This window comes from Anolis carolinensis, chromosome 2 (assembly GCF_035594765.1).
Source record: "Anolis carolinensis isolate JA03-04 chromosome 2, rAnoCar3.1.pri, whole genome shotgun sequence".
Taxonomy (NCBI): domain Eukaryota; kingdom Metazoa; phylum Chordata; class Lepidosauria; order Squamata; family Dactyloidae; genus Anolis; species Anolis carolinensis.
The window spans coordinates 178,589,610-178,610,712 of NC_085842.1; the positions used below are offsets into that span (position 1 = coordinate 178,589,610).

Below are 21,103 nucleotides of genomic sequence, written 5' to 3' on the forward strand. Positions count from 1 at the left end.
GAAGGTTTATATATCTGTGGAAGGCCCAGGATGGGAGAAAGAATTTGATTAACATTAATGACAAGGCCATTAATGCTAATCAACGTGATTATTCACAACATTCACACTGGCCTCCAACAGACAAGAGTTCTTTCTCCCATGAGGATAGAATGCTTCTGGAATGTGGCCATTATTTACATAAAGTAAGGTAAAGGCTTCCCCTGACATTGTCCAGTCATTTTCTGACTCTGGGGGTTGGTGCTCATCTCCATTTCTAAGCCGAAGAGCCGGCGTTGTCCGTAGACACCTCCAGGTCATTTGGCCGGCATGACTGCATGGAGCGCCCTTACCTTCCCGCCGCAGCGGTAACTATTGATCTACTCACATTGGCATGTTTTCGAACTGCTAGGTTGGCAGAAGCTGGAGCTAACAGCAGGCGCTCACTCTGCTCCTGGGATTTGAACCTGGGACCTTTCGGTCTGGTAGTTCAGCAGCTCAGTGCTTTAACACACTTCGTTACCGGGGCTCCTCATTATTTACATACACGGAGAGAGATATATATATTCCGATTCATTACACATAGGGAAACAGGGAGAGAAACAGATGTGTGTGCAAATTATGAGCCAATTTCTATGAATAGGAACAGCAATATGGTCTGTTAAAATGAAGCATTTAAAGATGACACCGGAGACGCCAACGCTACATTAAAATATCCAAGGGGACTTTTTTATTCATTTATTCATCACACCAAAACTCTGGCCACAAACATGATCAAACATAGCAACAAATCTGCAGAGGGTGCATATGTGTTAGTATGTACCAAGGGAGGGTGATCACAAAAAGGGTCCTACAAACAAGACAAAAACAAGGAGGAGGAGACTAGGGGAGAAGGGGGCGAGAGACGGAGTGATGTGGTGATGGGATCATTAATGTAGAAGGAAGATTTGGGGACTGCATGTTTGAGCCATTTTTTTGAAGGCCAGGAATCAGAGGCAGAAGGTGACGACATTGGATTCTGGGTTTGGAGCAAGGAGAGCTGCTCACTGTTATAGTGCAGCCATTCAGCTGACACTGGGCTTCTTAAAGAGGGTGTGCAGAAAATTTATATGGGGAAAAGCTCTCCCTCTCCAAACCAAACGGTAACTGGGAAGGGAACTCTAGCCCAAGCTTTCTCCCCTTCCTCCCCAATATGTGAGGGGTCACAAGGCAGAACAGAGGCAAGGAAAAAAACACAGTCCATTGATATTCAGAGCATGGCAGAGGGAAGGGGAGAAAGATGGGGTGACCCCTACACCCAGTTTTTCTGCAAAGGCCAACTCCTGCTATTCAGGGATATACTGAAGCCGCTGAATTTCTCCAGCGACACCCCTCCTCCCCCCGACTCCTTCTCCTTCTTTCCGCTTGACTCTTTGCAGTTGGGGTTCCCCCGCTGCCTCCCCACCTAGCCTCTTGACCCTCAGAAGATTGGGGGGCTCAGGCAGATCTCCGTCAAAGATGGCACGGCGCAGTCGTCTGGAGGACATTGGGAGGCGCTGGGGGTTCAGGTTGCCCGCTCTTGACAGGATTCGGCCAATCAGGTATCTGGAAAAGACAAGAAGGAGAACTCAGGAGTCTACAGACTGCTACCTGGCAGGAACCCACCCAGACTTTGTCCTGGAACTTAGAAAAGACCTTGGCTCCCCTACTTCCCTTTCACTTCCCTTCAAAGACTTGGAAGCAAGATTTAGACCAGGGGTCCCCAAACTAAGGCCCGTGGGCTGGATGCAGCCCCCCCAAGGTCCTTTACCTGGCCCCTGTCCTAAAGTTTAGACTTAGGGTTGACCTAAGTCTCTCTGGTCTTTGGAGGTCTCTTTGCTTATCTATGGTCTTATGAGATCGTCTAGATGGCTTTTGGAGGTCACTTTCCTTACCTATGGTCCTGTGAGACAGTCTAGATGGCCTTTGAGGGTCCCTTTCCTTACCTATGGTCTTATGAAACCATCTAGATGGTCTTTGAGGGTCCCTTTCCTTATCTATGGTCTTCTGTTGGCTTTATGAGATCATCTAGATGGCTATTGAGGGTCCCTTTCCTTACCTATGGTCTTATGAGAGCGTCTAGATCAGGGGTCACCAAACTAAGGCCCATGGGCTGGATGTGGTCCTCCAAGGTCATTGACCTGGCCCCTGTCCTAAACTTTAGACTTAAGGTTGACCTAAGTCTAAAGTTAGATGGCGCAGTGTGTTAAAGCGCTGAGCTGCTGAACTTGCAGACCGAAAGGTCCCAGGTTCAAATCCCAGGAGCGGAATGAGCACCCACTGTTAGCCCCAGCTCCTGCCAACCTAGCAGTTCGAAAACATGCCAATGTGAGTAGATCAATAGGTACCGCTCCGGTGGGAAGGTAACAGCGCTCCATGCAGTCATGCCAGCCACATGACTTCGGAGGTGTCTACGGACAACGCTGGTTCTTTGGCTTAGAAATGGAGATGAGCACCAACCCCCAGAGTCGGTCACAACTGAACTTAACGTCAGGGGAAAACCTTTACCTAACCTAAGTCTGCAACGACTTGAAGGCACATAACAACAACAATCCTAACTTTGGACTATTTCATCATAGTCCGGCCTCCCAACTTTCTGAGGGACCGTGAACTGGCCCTCCACTGAGAAAGTTTGAGGACCCCTATTTTAGACTTTCTAATGTTTATGTCAAAATGGTCTAAATACCCTAAAGCTGCCCAGTCCTGCCTGATCTTAGAAATTGTTGGGAATCTATGAGCAGTTAGACTAAAAAATAACCCTCTCTAGGGTGCTTCCACCAAAAATATAGCAAAGTGCTAGATGCACACATCATAACCAGCAGAAACTTATGTGTGGTGAGCTGGGATAGGCAAACCCTAAAATAAATACATTCTGGATATGACAGTTCTTGGAGCTAACTAACTTTCTAAATCTCATATTCTAAGGAAGGTAAAAGGTAAAATATAAAAAAATGCATGCAGCTACTTCTTGCCTGGATAATGGCAAGATGCTTCCTCACAGGAGGAAACAAAAGGCAGAAGAGAAGAGAAAATGGAGGCCGGCCATGTGGTCGAAGCCTAGGCCCAATCAAAATGGCAATAGAGAGGAAGTTATCTCATACCTCATAGAGATCACATTTCTCCATCTTCAAATGGGGAAGGAGATAGTAGCAAACAGAAAGAGAGGAGTAGAGACAGAAAGCCCCTTCTAGAAATAGAAATATGCATAGAAATAGAAAAAGGAATCCCTCATTCTAATCCTGTTTTCTTACTCTAGCTACTCGTTGGGGACTAGAGACTTGTGGAGTCCAGGATAACACCCAACAGAAATTAAGCAGGGTCAGCCTTGGTTAGTACTCAGATGGGAGATTGCCACCAATTTATCAGACTATATTCAAAAGAAGACACCCAAACCAAAACCTAGCAAAAACTTAAGAAATTCATGGGGTCACCCTATGCCTACATACTGCACCAGCATGCACTGCTGTATCTGCTTTGTTTGCCAAGGAAGGGACAGAGAATTTGTAGCCCCCCCCCCCCCCCCCAGATAATATTAAGGTTTGAATTCCTAACAACCTAAACCACGGTGGCCAATGGTAAGAGACAATGGGACTTACGATCCAACAGTATCTGGAGATCCACAAATTTCCCATCTTGTACTAAGCCAATTTATGAAATCAGAAAAGTCCTTGCTTCCATTACTAAAGCAGCTGGGCATGGATGTAGGGGTTGAGAAATACTACTGAGCTTGTTGCTACAGAAGAGTGCTAAATATTTCTAGATTCTTTCTTTTTCCTACATTGGCCTTAATCCATCTTTCTCCATACACTGAGGCTTCATCTACATCAGATCTACACAACTAAAGGGGTAGATAGGGGCAAAATCAAAACAGGCTAAACCTTGTGAATAGGTTTTAGTACCTCACCAAACTACAACTCCTAGGGTTCCGCCATGGCCGTTAAAATGGTGCCAAACTAGTCATTCTAAGCGTAGTTGCACCCTATGTCATTGAACTATACAAAAATGATTAGTCTTCCAGGCGTCACAAAATTTATGGCAACACAATGTCATCAACAGGAGATCTAACCTAATAGAGTTCCTCAGCAGACTAGTAAACATTACCTCCACTAATTGGCCCCGGTGGTGCAATGGGTCAAACACTTGCGGTAGCAGGACTGCTGACCGACAGGTTGGCGGTTTGAATCCGGGGAGAGCGGGTGAGCTCCTTCTGTCAGCTCCAGCCTCCCATGTGGGGACATGAGAGAAGCCTCCCACAAGGATGGTAAAAACATCAAAACATCCGGGGATCCCCTGGGCAACGTCCTTGCAGACGGCCAATTCTCTCACACCAGAAGCGGCTTGCAGTTTCTCAAGTTGCTCCTGACATTAAAAAAAAATACTTCCAGAGTAATCCAAAATCATATGGGGAGCTATGAGTTCACTAATGAAACAGCAAAACCTAAATATAAATACTTATAGATATCTCATCCTTCTGTTCTTCAATGGCTTTTTAATTCAGTGGTGTAAACGGAAGCAGGGTAGCTCATTTCGTTTCATTTCTTTTCTCCTTCCCAATTTCTTTGCGTCTTGAATAATAACTCGCCCAAATTATGGCATTATCAAGAATAGTATGAAGATAGCATTTTTACTTAATTTTAAAGGAAATATTGCAATGAAACAAGGAGAAAAGAGCATATTTCTTCTGGAGTACAAACCTCAGGATAGATGTTTGGCATTTTACATGTTTGAGATCTATCCCCATCTTCCTGTCATGGAGAAAGCTAGCATTTAGAGTTCTACTTGATCATATGTTTCTTTGCATGCAAGGGAGTTTAATGTATTGTCAAATGTTTTCATGACCGAAATCACTGGGTTGCTGTGAGTCTTTTAGGCTGTATGGCCATGTTCCAGAAGCTTTCTCTCCTGATGTTTCACTCACATCTGTGGCAGGCATCACAAACCACAGAGGATGCCTGCCACAGATGTGGGCAAAACGTCAGGAGAGAAAGCTTCTGGAACACGGCCATGCAACCCAAAGACTCACAGCAACCCAAGGGAGTTTATTTTGCATAAAGAATTTATAAAGATACTAGCTGTGCCCGGCCACGCATTGCTGTGGCGAAGTATGGTGGTATGGGAAATAAAGTATTGAGGAATTGGTGGTAGTTAAGGTAAAGGGTCCCCTGGGCTGAGTGGGTTGCTAGGAGACCAAGTGAGTGGAGCTTAGCCTTCTAACTGGCAGCAATTGGATAAAAACAATTATTCCTCTATCTCTAATTAGGACTTTATTTTTCTTTTCTTTTTGTTGTATCAACCTAGAGGAATGGATGAGGGGTTGTGCTGTCAATTTTCGAGGTTGTGGGGTGTTTACTTTTGTTGTTTTGTCCGCTGCCCTGATGCCATCACTCTTTTATATATATAGATGCAATTCCTAACCTAAATGATAACTCATCCCATCATTGTAGCTTTTTTTAAAACGGTAAAAGGTAAAGGTTTCCCTTGACATTAAGTCTAATCGTGTCCGACTCTGGGGTTGGTGCTCATCTCCATTTCTAAGCTGAAGAGCCAGCATTGTCTGAAGACACCTCCAAGGTCATGTGGCCGGCATGACTGCATGGAATGCTGTTACCTTCCTGCTGGAGCGGTACCTATTGATCTACTCACATTTGCATGTTTTCGAACTGCTAGGTTGGCAGAAGCTGGGGCTAACAGCGGCAGCTCACCCCGCTCCCCAGATCTGAACCGGCAATCTTTCAGTCAGCAAGTTCAGCAGCTCAGCGGTTTAAAGTGCTGTGCCACCGGGGGCTCCGAAACTTTTACTATTCAACAGAGGTGGAAATGTAGATTACTTCCAAGTTTCTCACGAGCCTGTTTCCGGTTCCATGAATTTGTTTATTTATTTATTTATTATTAGTGACATTTATATCCTGCCCTTCTCACCCCGAAGGGGACTCAAGGCGGCTTACAAGTTATATGTACATACAATATATGATATTATTAGCACAGAACAATATAAGCATTATTTATTACTATATTGTACTATAACACTATAGTGCAATATTATTAGTAATATTACATGTAATATAAATATACAATTATAATAAAAAGGTAAAGGTTTCCCCTGACGTTAAGTCCAGTCATGTCTGACTCTGGGGGTTGGTCCTCATCTCCATTTCTAAGCCGAAAAGCCAGCGTTGTCCATAGACACCTCCAAGGTCATGTGGCCGGTATGACTGCATGGAGCGCCATTATTATTATTATATTGTTTTACATTATAATATTATTATCAATATTATATGTATATACAATATATTATATGATTAGTACAGTGTTCCCTCACTTATTGCAGGGGTTAGGTTCCAGGACCACCCGCAATAAGTGAAAATCCGCAAAGTAGGAACACTATATTTATTTTACTATTTAGACATTATTTTAGTAGTTATACACTATTTTAAGTCTTTTTCAACCACTTGTGTGTTGATAAATCGCCTCCTTCTCCTCCTGTTGCCACTTGGGATCATTTTCTCTCTCTTTGGCTTCCCCTTCCTCCCTTCCTTAGGCTGTAAATTGTAAATTTTTATGATTTATAATAATCTTTTAGAGTTTATTGGAAAACTGCGAAACAACGGATCTGCGAAAAGTGAACTGCGAAGTAGTGAGGGAACACTGTATAGCATAATATTGACACAGGACTGTGTTTCTTCCTAAAATGTCTGGCAAAGTCTGCTTTGTTCTATCTCTGTCTCTCTGTTTTTATATTTATATTTAATCAAGTATGGGCACAGCCAGACCTTATGCTGTGTGGAAGATCTTCAGCCTAGATTTTAAATTTTGTCAATGATTCAATTTTATAATGGTTTTTATTAATGTTGAAGTTTTTAGCCTAGATTTTAAATTTTGTCAATGATTCAATTTTATAAGGGTTTATATTAATATTGAAGTTTTTAGCCTAGATTTTAAATTTTGTCAATGATTTAGTTGTATAGGAATTTTATTAATTCTGAAGTATATAACCTCTCGGATTTCATATGGATGTAAGGGACTGGGTGCCCTTGATATGAGCTGGTCATTGACCGTAATAAAAGTTTACATTACATTACTCTGCACATACTCATAGCTACCTTCTTTATTACTTCCTCTCTTTCATGACTGAGAAATTGCATTCAAAACAGGTTTTAAGAGCCCAATCCCTGCTCCTGAGCAAACCCTCATGCTTCCTCTCTAGATTTCCATCTACCTCAGCATTTCAGGATCAATCTCTCCAGTGGGTTCTTCTTCCCCTCCCAGCTCTTCTTGGGCTTCAAATCCCCCTTCGGGGACCCAGTAACGATTCGGCAGCGATCGGGGTGGAGAGGAGGCACCCGCTAAGCCGGTCTCGTCATACTCGGGATACAACTGGGCACCCTTCGCTTCATCCCAAAGCCTTAGCAGGTTGGCCAGGTAGACAGATTCTTGATCTCGGCGATGCCCATCCTGAAGAAGGTGCTGCAGAGCTAAGGCCAAGCGCTCATCTGGCTGGTACTGATGACTAGGTGGGGCGACGGCTCGTTCCAGCGCCTGAGCCAAGCGGTCATCTTGGAGCTGGTTGCCACTGGAAGCCATGGCTCGCTCTAACGCTTGAGCAAGATGCTCTTCCTGCAGCTGACCACCTTGGGGTGACATGGCTCTCTCCAGCGCCGCCAGGCGAATCAGATCTGGGTAGTACACCTCATTAGCCAATGCAGATCCCACAGCTTCATAGGGTGCCCCCTGAAGCTCACGTCGCACCCGCCGGGGACCTCCAGACAGATTGTGGTTGATCCCTCCATGCGAGTTCCCTGGGGTGGTGAGAGGCTGTAAGAAACAGGGAAGATGATTTGAAAGGAGTTATTATTTTTTTCAAACTCAAGCTGATAGCGAAGCAAGGATAACTTACTACTTTTTCATGTTTGCTTTCTGTTGTAATCTCTGAGCGGTTAGACTCAATTTAACCCTCTCTGGGGGAGATTCCACCAAAATGCAGCGGAGTAGCAAAAGCAAAAGCTTTCAAATGCAACAGTTACTTACACGGGGCGAGCAAAGAGAAGCCTTTGTCTATTTAGGATTGCAATGGACTGCAGAGTCTCAGTAAAAGTTCAAAAAGTATTTATTTAGGTAAAAAGAACTCCATTGTAGATAGAAAGGCTTGGGAGCTGTCTAGTCTACTCTAGACTGGTTTCTAAGGAAAAATAAGAAAGGAAAAATAACAAACATCTAGTTACATCTTGCCAGGAGAGTCAGCAAGATGCTGCTTGTTAGCTAGAATAACAAAGGGAGAAGAGAGACCCAAAATGGCTCCAACCTCATGGTCCAGTTTATTGGGGCCATAAAAGACATTCTGACCAATGAGAAGTTAGTGTCCCTGGAGATTCACATTTCTACTAACTTCAAAGTAAGGGATTTGATGTGACGTAAACAGGATAGAGTGAAACACAGTAAAGCCTGTCTAGGCATGCTTTGGAAACAGGGAAAGGATTCCCTCAATCTAACTCTATCATCTATCTAACTTCATCTAGACTTGAGTAGTCCAGGGTGATTCCCAACATTTTCAGTTTATGGTCACCCAGCCAATTGTGAATATATGGCCAAATTATCCTGAGAGCACCAGGTCTAGTCAGATCTTGGAAATTAAGCAAGGTCGGCACTTGGATACTTGAATGAGAGACCACCAGGGTCGTCTTACCGATTAGGAACTTTAGGCACAGTGTCTGTGAAAATTTTAGGGTCTACAGAAATACGATTAATTTAAAAAAATACAGTATCTGGGAAGAAAAACAAAAATTCAAAATAAAGATGGGTTGGTGCATGGTTTCTGGGCTGTATGGCCATATTCTAGCAACATTTTTCTCCTGACATTTCACCTGCATCTGTGGCTGGCATTTTCAAAGAATCTCAAGATATTTTCAACTTCTGGTTTCTGTTTTGGAGTCCATAGATAAGCTAGTTTTTGGAATGATGCCTGTCTCTAGCGGTACGGTAGGGCAATAAAGGTAAAGGTTTTCCCCGGCATTAAGTCTAGTCACGTCCGACTCTGGAGGTTGGTACTCATCTCTGCCAGCATTGTCTGTAGACATCTCCAAGGTCATGTGGCCAGCATGACTATGTGGAGCACAATTACCTTCCCACCAGAGTGGTACCTATTGATCTACTCACATTTGCATGTTTAGAACTGTCAGGTTGGCAGAACCTGGGGCTAACAGCAGGAGCCCACCCCGCTCTGCGGATTCGAACCGCCGACCTTTCGGTCAGCAAGTTCAGCAGCTCAGCGGTTTAATCCGCTGCACCACCGGAGGCAATGCAAAGTCAAATACAAGGGTGCCTAGGGCCTAAGAAAACCTTAATGCAACCGTGGAGACCATCAACAAATACCAAGTGCTCTACACTGTATTTCAGAGGAAGGAATTGGCAAAAAACACACCTCTGAGTAATCACTGCCTAAGGTAAAGGTAAAGGTTTTCCCCTGACATTAAGTCCAGTCGTGTCCAACTCTGGGGGTTGGTGCTCATCTCCATTTCTAAGTCCGTAGACACCTCCAAGGTCATGTGGCCGCCATGACTGCTGGAGCGGTACCTATTGATCTACTCACATTTACATGTTTTCAAGCTGCTAGTTTGGCAGAAGCTGGATCTGACAGCGGGAGCTTACTCCGCTCCTCGGATTCGAACTGCCGACCTTTTGGTCAGCAAGTTCAGCAGCTCCATTCACTGCCAATGAAAATCCTATAACGTGGGTCACCATAAATTAACAGATGACTTGAAGGGGCACACACAGCAAACCTATTCAGCGATTATCGTATCTTGCCAAGATTTGTTCAGAGGGAGGTATGATCATGCTTTCCTTTGAGGCTGGGAAAGCAGGCAAAATTACACAAAGTTTTGCATAGGAGTTCATTGGAAATCAGTATGAAACAACAGTATAATCTAACCTTTTAGAATTAAAATGTTAAAATAATTAAAGGACACGATCCAACCAAACGATATTTTTAAATCCCATTGATTTCAGCAGGGGAGAGTCCTTAAGCAGAGTCGGCAAAACAGCTACCTTTGCAACAGTCTTACAGAGTCACAAAAAAGGCAGAAAACTCTTCTTTCCATGCTTTGTTCTACTGTGGGGAATGGGGTCTGTGGGAATAACGATCATTCCCTGGAATAATACAGCTAGCGTTGTCGAAGGCTTTCATGGCCGGGATCACAGGGTTGTTGTATGTCTTTCGGGCTGTGTGGCATGTTCCAGAACATGTTCTGGAACATGGCCACACAGCCCGAAAGACATACAACAACCCAATACAGCTAGCTTTAGAACTCTAAAACTTGATGTGCATGCTTGTTTCAGAGTATGGTGTTTGCCCTTTGGGGATGGTCCTGACCAACAAAGAACATGGGTTTTATAGAGGGGTTTTATTTCTAAAGAATTAGAGCAATCTATTAACTGAAAATTAACTATCCATGATAAATTTTGAACTATTCCTCTCGCTTCTATTCCCCCGAGGGCCAAAGAGTATCTCCTTAGTTGCAGAAGTAAGATGAGTTCCAGATTTTTCTCCGTGGTTTCAGTCTGGATTTTTCCTCCAACAGACAGACACGTAGCTGTCTGTAACAGCAAAAACACAGTTAATGCGATGGCATCTTAGAGACCTAGTGGTTTATGGGAGAAATAACCCAGCCGACAGTCATAGGAACTGAAAACGAGTGTTGACAACAGATTATTTTCCTTCTAAAGTGCTACAAAGCTTCTGGTGGGGGTTATGGAAGTTACCCTATACAATGGTATTATTGCTGAGTGTTTTAAATGAGTTTGAGCAGATTTTCTTTGAAGCAAATTAATAAATAGGCTTTGAAGAAGCGATTGTCTTATTTATGCCTACAATTAGTATCTGATTTATAATCAACATTTTCTGGAATTGAAGTAAACAAAATTACAGTTAAAGGTGCATATTAGTGTTGACATACAATCATAATTACCATATAAAGGTATATATGTACATTCAGTACATTGATCAGGACACAAATACACACAGAAAGAAATCTGGTTTGATTTTCTGGTCCCCACCTTAAGAAGCCCCCAGTAACATAGTGGGTTAAACCCTTGTGCCAGCAGGACTGATGACTTGAAGGTTGGGTTGCTGACCTGAAGGTTGCCAGTTTGAATTCAACCCGGGGAGAGTGTGGATGAGCTTCCTCTATCAGCTCTAGCTCCCCATGCAGGGACATGAGAGAAGCCTCCCACAAGGATGATAAAAACATTAGAAAACATCCGGCGTCCCCTGGGCAATATCCTTGCAGACAGCCAATTCTCTTACACCAGAAGTGACTTGCAGTTTCTCAAGTTGCTCCTGACACACACAAAAACCCTCAATATGCCCCAGTATGAGCTTCATTAGCCAAACGATCCTCTGATTAACTTTTTGATTTCTGCAAAGCATTGCCTGTCCTTCATACAACCCAGATCTATATGACCGAACTGCACATTTCCAGCTCCATGAGTAGTTACTGTATGTACGAACTTAACACCCAAACATTGCTATCTATTGAAAACATTGACTACAAAAACATTGACCACTAAAAGGCAAACTGAGCTGGATAATACAGAATGTTGGATAAGCGAAGGTTGGTAAACGAGACTCTACTGTACCCAGAAATCGGACGCCAAAGAGACATTCTGCACCTTCTTATAACAACCGAAAAGGAAACAAAAACATTGGGAAGCTTGGGTTAGCTATATTTTGGGCCCTTTCTCCTTCTTTGTGCCTCAAACTTCCTTAACATCCACTCTATGCTGGCTTTACTTCCAACCAATTCAGGCGCTTCTAAACTATAGACTGAATGCAATTTGTCACCACTTGAACTGCTATGGCTAAATGCTATGGGATCCTGCAATTTGTACTTTGGTTTGGTATTATTAGTGATCTCTGCAACGTTGCCAATTAATTGCAGAAATCGCTGAAGTCACTGTGGTTTTCATATATATATATATATATATATATATGGCAAATTTCAAAGACAGATCAATACCGTAGCTTAGAATCTCATTATTGTTCCAATCATTCTTTGGCAGAGAAGGCTAAAGGCCTTGTAAAAATACAGCTCCCAGGATTCCATGGCAGTTAAAGTGGTGTCAAACTGTATTAATTCTACAGTGTAGATGCACCCTTTGTCCTCCCCAGGTGAGCCATGACCCCTGGAGTTCTAACATGCCGGAAAAGAAAGCATGCGTGCATTGGGTTGCTGTGAGTTTTCCGGGCTGTATGGCCAGGTTCCAGGAACATTTTCTCCCAAAGTTTCACCCACATCTATGGCAGGCATCCTCAGAGGTTATGCGGTCTGTTGGAAACTAGGTAGGAAACTAGGGGGAAGGAGCCATGCTGCAAGAGTAGCCAGACGTGTCGCCTTATCCTCCAGCTTAATGGATTTAAAAACCTTTCCCTAAAAACATTTTAGGAATTTAAAAGCAAAAAGATTATCTGCTAGGGACTGGCAAAACAAAGAGCAATCTGGAAGGAGGAACTAAGTTGTAATGAGAGAGAAATAGATAATTGGATAAATTCAATTAATAAAATAAAACATTTAAAGATAAAGGAAATGCAACGCAAAATCCAGACAAAATGGTGTAGAACGCCTGTGCAAGTAGCCCATATAACCAGAACCTCCCCAAAACAATGTTGGCACAACTGTGGGAAAACCGGAACATACACCCACATGTGGTGGGATTGCGAAAAAATACAAAAGTTCCACAAAATAATTAAGAAAGAAATAAAGGAACTATAAAGAATAAAAATAGATTGGAACAGGAAACAATTTTTCCTCCAGAAAATTGAAGGTGAATGGGGGGACTAAAAAATGGGAACAATTAATAAATTATATGTTAGATGCAATTAAAGCCTCAGTCGCCTTAGGCTGGAAGGACCAAAAGAAATGGGACATTAAAACATGGTATAAATATTTAGCAGACTATCTCCTCCAAGACTACATTAACGAAAGGAAAAGTTACTATAAAAAAGGCCAAATCAGAAAGACATGGGAGGCAAAGTGGAAAGACTTAATTTACAGAATAAAGGGGAAAGACAAATATAAGGAATTAAACAAGATTATCCTCATGATCGAACAATGGTAATAAATATAGAAAATTTGTAAACTGTTCCTGGGGAGAGGAGGGAGGGAGGGAGAAAAAGGAGGAAGAATGTAAACATGTGTTACCAATGGAAATTGTTCTGAACGTTTGTGTAATTTCATGTAGCACTATTTACAATTAAAAAATGTTTTAAAAAAGGAAACTAGGCAAGTGGAGTTTATATATCTATGGAAGGTCCAGGGTGGGAGAAAGAACTCCTGTCTGCCTGAGGCAAGTGTGAATGTTGCAATTGGCCACCCTGATTAGCATTGAATAGCCTGGCAGCCCAGTTTCCAACAGAATGCACAACCTCTGAGGATGCCTGCCATAGATGTGGGTGAAACATCAGGAGAGAATGCTTCTGGAACATGGCCATACATCCCGGAAAACTCCCAGCAACCCAGTAATGCCGGCCATGAGAACCTTCGACAACACATACATGCATCGCTTATGTTAAAAAAAATACATATGCATGCATTTTGACACTGGCTATCTCACTTCTCCTTTGTACACGCCTATTTTTTCTTTCCACAACAACATACAACGCCGTTTTTCCATAAAGGGCAGGCACCACAGTACCATTACAGGAAGCCCGCATAAACAGGACAAAGCATCACGTCACACCCCTTCTACAAAAATGGGACCCCATCTAGATCTTAGTCACACTCGCATCCATTGCGCACTCTCTGCTGCCTACAACTCTTCCTCATCCTGCTTCACACAATCTTTTACCCACCTGCCATACACTTCAAAGCCAGCGCACGGAGGCATGATTTGTAATCAAAGCCAATTCCAGACTGAACACCCCCAAATAAAACCCCTAAAGTGCTCCCAGTTGTTCCTAATAGGCCCACGGATGCGTCATGGTTGCATCCACACATAACAGCAGTATTTCTGGATAGGTGGATAGGGAAAAAAATAAGTACACATGACTCAGTGCTGTATAATCTACCACGACACACACACATTGCTGGATGATGTAGTTCAGTGAATCGAGATACTTTTTTGCTCCTTAGAAAGAAAACGGATTCTCGCTGCATTTTGCCTTCCTTTGAAAACCCGTTTGGGCATTTGGGTGACCCACAGTTTGGGCATTTGGGTGACCCACACAAATCATAAAGAGAGAAGGAGCTAGAAGGACATCTGGTCCTACATTCCCTTCCTGCCAAACACGGCAGTGGAAAAGATGGTTGTTTTTTTTTTTTAAAGAAGAAATATCTACGCAATTTCCATACCAGGGTTTGTTGGAGAGGGAAGAAAAACAGGTGCGCCACAGAATGAAGCCAGTAGCAAAGCAATTCATCTAAGCGACTTGAGCAAGGAAGCCAAGCTACAAGCTCAGGGGGTCACCATTTAGGTAGTCCTAAATCTTGGGGAGGGGGTATTACAGAGGCAATGGAAAAGCCATCATGTGGACAGAGAGATGGATGGAAAGAAAGATAGACAGAAAAATAGAAACAGTAGATAGATAAACAGATAAATAAATGGATAAATAAAGTGGGTGGATGGATAAATAAATAAATACAGTAGTTAAATAAATAGATGGATGGATATATATGGTAGACAGATAAATAAAAAGATGATGGATACAGAGTAGATAGCTAGATAGACTGAATAATGGATGGTGAGATGGATGGATGAATAGATAGATACTAGATGGGTAGATAATATGGATATAGATAGATACGATGGATTTATAGATAGATAGATAGATAGATAGATAGATAGATACTAGATGAATGGATAATATGGATAGATAGAGCTACATAGATATGGATAGACAGATAGATAGATAGATAGATAGATAGATACTAGATGGAGGGATACATTGATAAGTAAAAGTAAATAATAATAATAATAATAATAATTTTTTTTATTCTTGTACCCCGCCTCTATCTCCCCACAAGGGACTCAGGGCGGCTTACAAATGCAAAACAAGTATACATACATAAAACATCAAATACCGAAAACACACGAATGAAAATTAAAAACATACTATTAAAATCATACCATTAATAAGACAAAGTTAAAACGCAGCAATAAAACATAAGGATGGACTGATCGAAGTTCATTAAGTGAGACTTGTAAACATGGAGGAAGTTAAAAGTGCTATAAGGTTTTCCCCTGACGTTAAGTCCAGTTGTGCCTGACTCTGGGGGTTGGTGCTCATCTCCATTTCTAAACCAAAGAGCCGGCATTGTCCATAGACACCTCCAAGGTCATGTGGCCAGCATGACTGAATGGAATGCTGTTATCTTCCCGCGAGAGCTACTCATGGTTTTCAATCTACTCATAGTTTTCGAACTGCTAGGTTGGAAAAAGCTGGGGCTAACAATGGGAGCTCACTGCGCTCCCTTGATTCCAATTGTCAACCTTTCAGTCAGCAAGTTCAGCAGCTCAGTGGTTTAATCTGCTACACCACCGGGGGCTCCAGATTGATAGATATGGATAGATAAATACAGTAGATGGATAGCCAAATAGGTAGATAGATACTAGATGGATGGATAGGATGGATGAATAGATAGATTAATATAGTTTGATACGATGTTGTCAAAGGCCTTCATGGCCAGAATGCTTTGAAGCAGCCAGGCTTTGAAGCTGCAAGGCTATTCAATGCTAATCAGGCTGGCCAAATACAACATTCACACTTGCCTCCGGCAGACAAGATTTCTTTCTCCCACCCTGGACATTATTCCACAGTTATATAAACCCCACTTGCCTAGTTTCCAACAGATCTCACAACCTCTGAGGATGCCTGCCATAGATTTATTTCTTTTATTTACAGTTTTTATAGATGTGGGCGAAACGTCAGGAGAGAATGCTTCTGCGACCCGATGGATAGATAGATAGATAGTAGATGGATATGATAGATAGAGAGATAGATAGAGTAGCTGATTGGATGGGTGGATGGATGGATACTAGATGGATGGGCATGGGCAAACTTCGGCCCTCCAGGTGTTTTGGACTTCAGGCCAGGAATTGTGGGAGTTGAAGTCCAAAACACCCGGAGGTCCAAAGTTTGCCCGTTTTTTTTTTTCGTGTCAGGAGCAACCGGAGTTGCTTCTGGAGTGAGAGAATTGGCCGTCTGCAAGGACGTTGCATGGAGCTGGAGCTGATAGAGGGAGCTCATCCACGCTCTCCCCGGGTGGGATTCGAACCTGGCAGCTTTCAGGTCAGCAACCCAACCTTCAAGTCACAAGGCTTTTATCCCCTAGGCCACCGGAGTCTCCAGGTATTTAGATGAATAGCTATAGTAGACTGATGAATAAATGGATAGATACAGTAGATGGATGGGTGGAGTGCACAGAGATGGATATATACAGTACATAGATAGATCGCCTGATGGTTGGATGCTGCAGATAGAGTTAGACGGATGGACAGATAGATGCGATACGTAGATATCTGTCTGCCTGCTCTATCTATCTATCGCCCATCCATCCATTGGTATGGCTCTGTCCACAGTATCCGCGGGAGGGAGGGAGATTCCTGGGTTCCAGCCCTACCTTGGCGGCTCCGAGGCCCGAGAGCAGCGCGAGCAGCAGCGCCGGGCCCATCGCTCCCTCGGAAGCAGAGGCTGCCCAGGCGGCGGCGGCGGCGACAGCAAGCGAGCCCCGGATCCGAGCCCAGACTGCGCCAGGTCCAGATGGGGGAAGGCGCCGCGAAGGGAGGGTCTCTTAGCTCCGCCCACACTGGCCTAGGCCCCGCCCTCCTGCTCTCGCCCCGCCCCCAACCCCAAGGGCAGGCGAAGGAGAGGAACAGCCGCTTGGCATCGCAGCCCCCGAACCCTGGGAGTGTGACGTCACGCCCGGCCTCTCTGCATGAAGCTCAAGACTTTCTGAATACAGTAGAGCAGTGGTCCCCAAACTAAGGCCCGGGGGCCGGATGCGGCCCTCCAAGGTCATTTACCTGGCCCCCGCCCTCAGTTTTATAATATAATATTTTTATATCAGTTTTAATAATATAATATATTGTATATACATATAATATTGATAATAATATTATGTTATACAATATAATACTAATAGTAATACCATATAATAATATTAATTATATGTTGTATATTACATATTATATAATAGTATAGTGGTATAGTTCAATATAGTAATATATAATGCTAATATTGTGTTATGCTAATAATATAATATATTGTATGTACATACAGCTGCTCTGAGTCCCCTTCGGGGTGAGAAGGGTGGGATATAAATGTAGTAAATAAATGCAGTAAATAAATAATTAATTTTAGACTTAGGCTCAGCCAAAGTCTGACATGACTTGAAGGCACACAACAACAACAACAACAACAACAACAACCCTAATTAACTTGACTATCTCATTGGCCAGTAGCAGGCCCACACTTTCCATTGAAATCCTAATAGGTTTATGTTGATTAAAATTGTTTTCATTTTTAAATATTGTATTCTTTCGTTGTTGTTGTTGTTGCACTACAAATAAGACATGTGTAGTATGCATAGGAATTTGTTTGAATTTTTTTTCAAATGATAATTCGGCCCCTCAACAGTCTGAAGGATTTTGGACTGGCCCTCTGCTTAAAAAGTTTGGGGACCCCTGCAGTAGAGTCTCACTTATCCAACATAAACGGGCCAGCAGAACGTTGGATAAGTGAAAACGTTGGATAATAAGGAGGGATTAAGGAAAAGCCTATTAAACATCAAATTACATTATAATTTTACAAATTAAGCACCAAAACATCATGTTTTACAACAAAAAAGCAGTTCAATACACGGTAACGTTATGTAATAATTACTGTACAGTAGAGTCTCACTTATCCAAGCCTGGCTTATCCAATGTTCTGGATTATCCAAGGCATTTCTGTAGTCAATGTTTTCAATATATCATGATATTTTGGTGCTAAATTCGTAAATACAGTAATTACAACATAACATTGAGGAGCCTCCGGTGGCCTAGGGGATAAAAGCCTCGTAACTTGAAGGTTGGGTTGCTGACCTGAAAGCTGCCAGGTTCGAATCCCACCTGGGGAGAGCGCGGATGAGCTCCCTCTATCAGCTCCAGCTCCATGCGGGGACATGAGGGAAGCCTCCCACAAGGATGGTAAAAACATCAAAACATCTGGGCGTCCCCTGGGCAACGTCCTTGCAGACGGTCAATTCTCTTACTCCAGAAGCAACTCTGGTTGCTCCTGACACGAGAAAAAAAACAACAACATAACATTACTGCATATTGAACTACAGTAGAGTCTCACTTCTCCAACATTTCTTATCCAAGGTTCTGGATTATCCAAGGCATTTCTGTAGTCAATGTTTTCAATATATCATGATATTTTGGTGCTAAATTCGTAAATACAGTAATTACAACATAACATTACTGCATATTGAACTACAGTAGAGTCTCACTTATCCAACATTCGCTTATCCAAAGTTCTGGATTATCCAAGGCTTTTCTGTAGTCAATGTTTTCAATATATCATGATATTTTGGTGCTAAATTCGTAAATACAGTAATTACAACATAACATTACTGCGTATTGAACTACCTTTTCTGTCAAATTTGTTGTATAACATGATGTTTTGGTGCTTAACTATAATTTTTTTTACATAGTGGTCAGTGTTCTTTAGTTTTTACCTAGTTTGGGTCCCCAGAGGTTATTGATCAACAGCTCCCATCACTTTTGTTTATCCCCATGCAGACTGGAGATCATGGGAATTGCAGCCCAACAGTACTTGTGGCTCTGAGGCTGGGGAAAGGTTAAAAGGCATTTTGAAGTCAGACGTCATATCCACAAGCCTTGTATCTAAATTCAAACCCCACTCTCCTGACTCAACAGAACAAATTGCAGCCTTCCAGATGTTACTGCATCACAACTCCCATCAGCTCTAGTCATGTTGTCTAAGGATGAGGAATACAGGAGTTGTAGTCCCGCATCTGGAAGACGGCCAGATAATAGGACATGGCGAGCTGGATTTCACACATACGATTTACAGGGTCGAAGATGGCCATTACGTACTCACCCAAAGTACTTTTAAAATAAGATTCATGAATGAAATTTCAACACTTCTGAAAAATAACAAATGGCATGGATACCTATTTGCATAACTGAGGATCATCTTAGATGCTAATAAACCATGATTCCCTTCTTCAGTGATGATGCATATCTAAACCTCAAGAAAAGGTTATGTGAATACCCCCTGGATGTGGAATGCAGATGCAGATGGTCTATTATACAACCTCCAGGGATGACTTTGTTTGAAATCTTGAGATTTCCACCTTCTGTTCTCAGTTGCCCAATCTTTTTTTGGATTGATATAAACTGTTACAGAAAATGAGAAATAACAGATTGATTTTTGCTATTTTTGGATTCTACCAGATTTCTCTGACTTCTATTTAATATAAGAGTAGGCACATTCTTTTGCTAACGTGAACCAGTTCAATCAAATACATTTGTGTGCTTTGGGTGGGCAGACTTCCAAAATGTAGGCGGTCAAGAATCAGGCGAAATGGGTGGGCAGACAGTATCAAAAGTCACAGCATGTTTATCTGTACAATTCTTAGCCACAGTTTATCCTTGTTACCCTGTAATCAACAGGGTATTCACTCGATCATTTTCCTGCTTGAAATAAAATGTAAGATGGCAACTCTTCTCATATTATGTACAGAAGCTGATTGAGGACGACTGGCAGTTCCCTCTAGTTTCAGCACTTCTGGCTTTCTGCCGCATTCAAGAGCAGTGTGCTAGCTCAGCAGCTCTGATACACAACTCTCTCCTTCAACAGCTTGTGACTGCTTACTATCCAGGATTTGCCCCCTAAAGCGGGTCCCTTACTCTGCCCAATGGTAAGGCCTCCCTTGGTAAGTACTTACCATTCAATAGCAATGGTGACAAATGCTTCACTGGGCAGTGCGTCTTCTTTGGAAAACTTTCAGTTGAACCTTAGAGGAGCTCTCCAAGGTGCTGAGCCCAGTTTCCCATATAGGTTCGGTACCTTAGATAGGGTTAAGATCTATAATTGAAGACTAAAGTTAGGATGATCCATAGCAGGGGTCTTCAAACTTTTTAAGTGGAGAACCAGTTCACAGTCCCTCAGACTGTTGGGGGGCTGGACTATGAAGAAACAGAGCAAAATTAGGATTGTTGTTGTGTGCCTTCAAGTCGTTTCAGATTTAGTAATGGTAAAGGTTTCCCCTGATGTTATGTCCAGTCGTGACCAACTCTGGGGGTTGGTGTTCATCTCCATTTCTAAGCCGAAGAGCCACCATTGTCCATAGACACCTCCAAGGTCATGTGGCTGGCATGACTGCATGGAGCGCCGTTACCTTCCTGCCGGAGCGGTACCTATTGATCTACTCCAATTTGCATGTTTTCAAACTGCTAGGTTGGCAGGAGCTGGGGCTAACAGCTGGCACTCATTCCGCTCCCGGGATTTGAACCTGGGACCTTTTGGTCCACAAGTTCAGCAGCTCAGCACTTTAACACACTGTGCCACCAGGCAATCCTAAGTCTAAAGTTTAGAACAGGGGCCAGGTAAATGACCACGTCAGGCTCATGGGCCTTAGTTTGGGGACCCCGGTCCATAGCATCGGTTTTCCAGTTTCTACCTGTGGTTGTGAAAGATGGACAGTGTGGAAAGCTGATAGAAATAAAATCAACGCATTCAAAATGTGGTGCTGGAGGAAAGTTCTATTGATAACATGAGCTGCTAAAAATCACTGAATCTTAGAGTAAGTCTAGCTTGAATTTTTCCCTGGAAGCCAAGATGACTAAGCTGAGACTGAGACTTTGGACAAATTGCAACCCCACTATAGAAAAAAAATAATGGTGGGTAAAGCTGAAGACAACTGGAAAAGAGGAAGACTGTGTTCTGCTTGGATAACAGAACTTCATCCCACGCAATCTTCTCTCTGTCTTCTCTCTGTTTCTCTGCACTGGTGAAACGGAATCCCACAAAGGCCATCACATGATGCTAGACTACTTCCAGTAGTTGCCTGTGGGACTCCATTGCGGCAGTGCAGGGAAATGGAGGGAAGACTGC

The 21,103-nt window shown here is 42.8% G+C and overlaps 1 protein-coding gene across 1 annotated transcript; it reads right to left on the bottom strand.

The window, feature by feature from the left end:
- Window positions 1-679: 679 nt before the first annotated feature.
- On the bottom strand, window positions 680-16,770 carry pcsk1n (proprotein convertase subtilisin/kexin type 1 inhibitor). The gene is made up of 3 exons (XM_008122783.2): window positions 16,602-16,770; window positions 7,211-7,806; window positions 680-1,560 (listed from the first exon to the last, which is right to left on the bottom strand). Exons 1-3 carry the CDS (start codon window positions 16,650-16,652, stop codon window positions 1,302-1,304), a joined length of 906 nt encoding a protein of 301 aa, XP_008120990.1. The 5' UTR covers window positions 16,653-16,770; the 3' UTR covers window positions 680-1,301.
- Window positions 16,771-21,103: the final 4,333 nt, after the last annotated feature.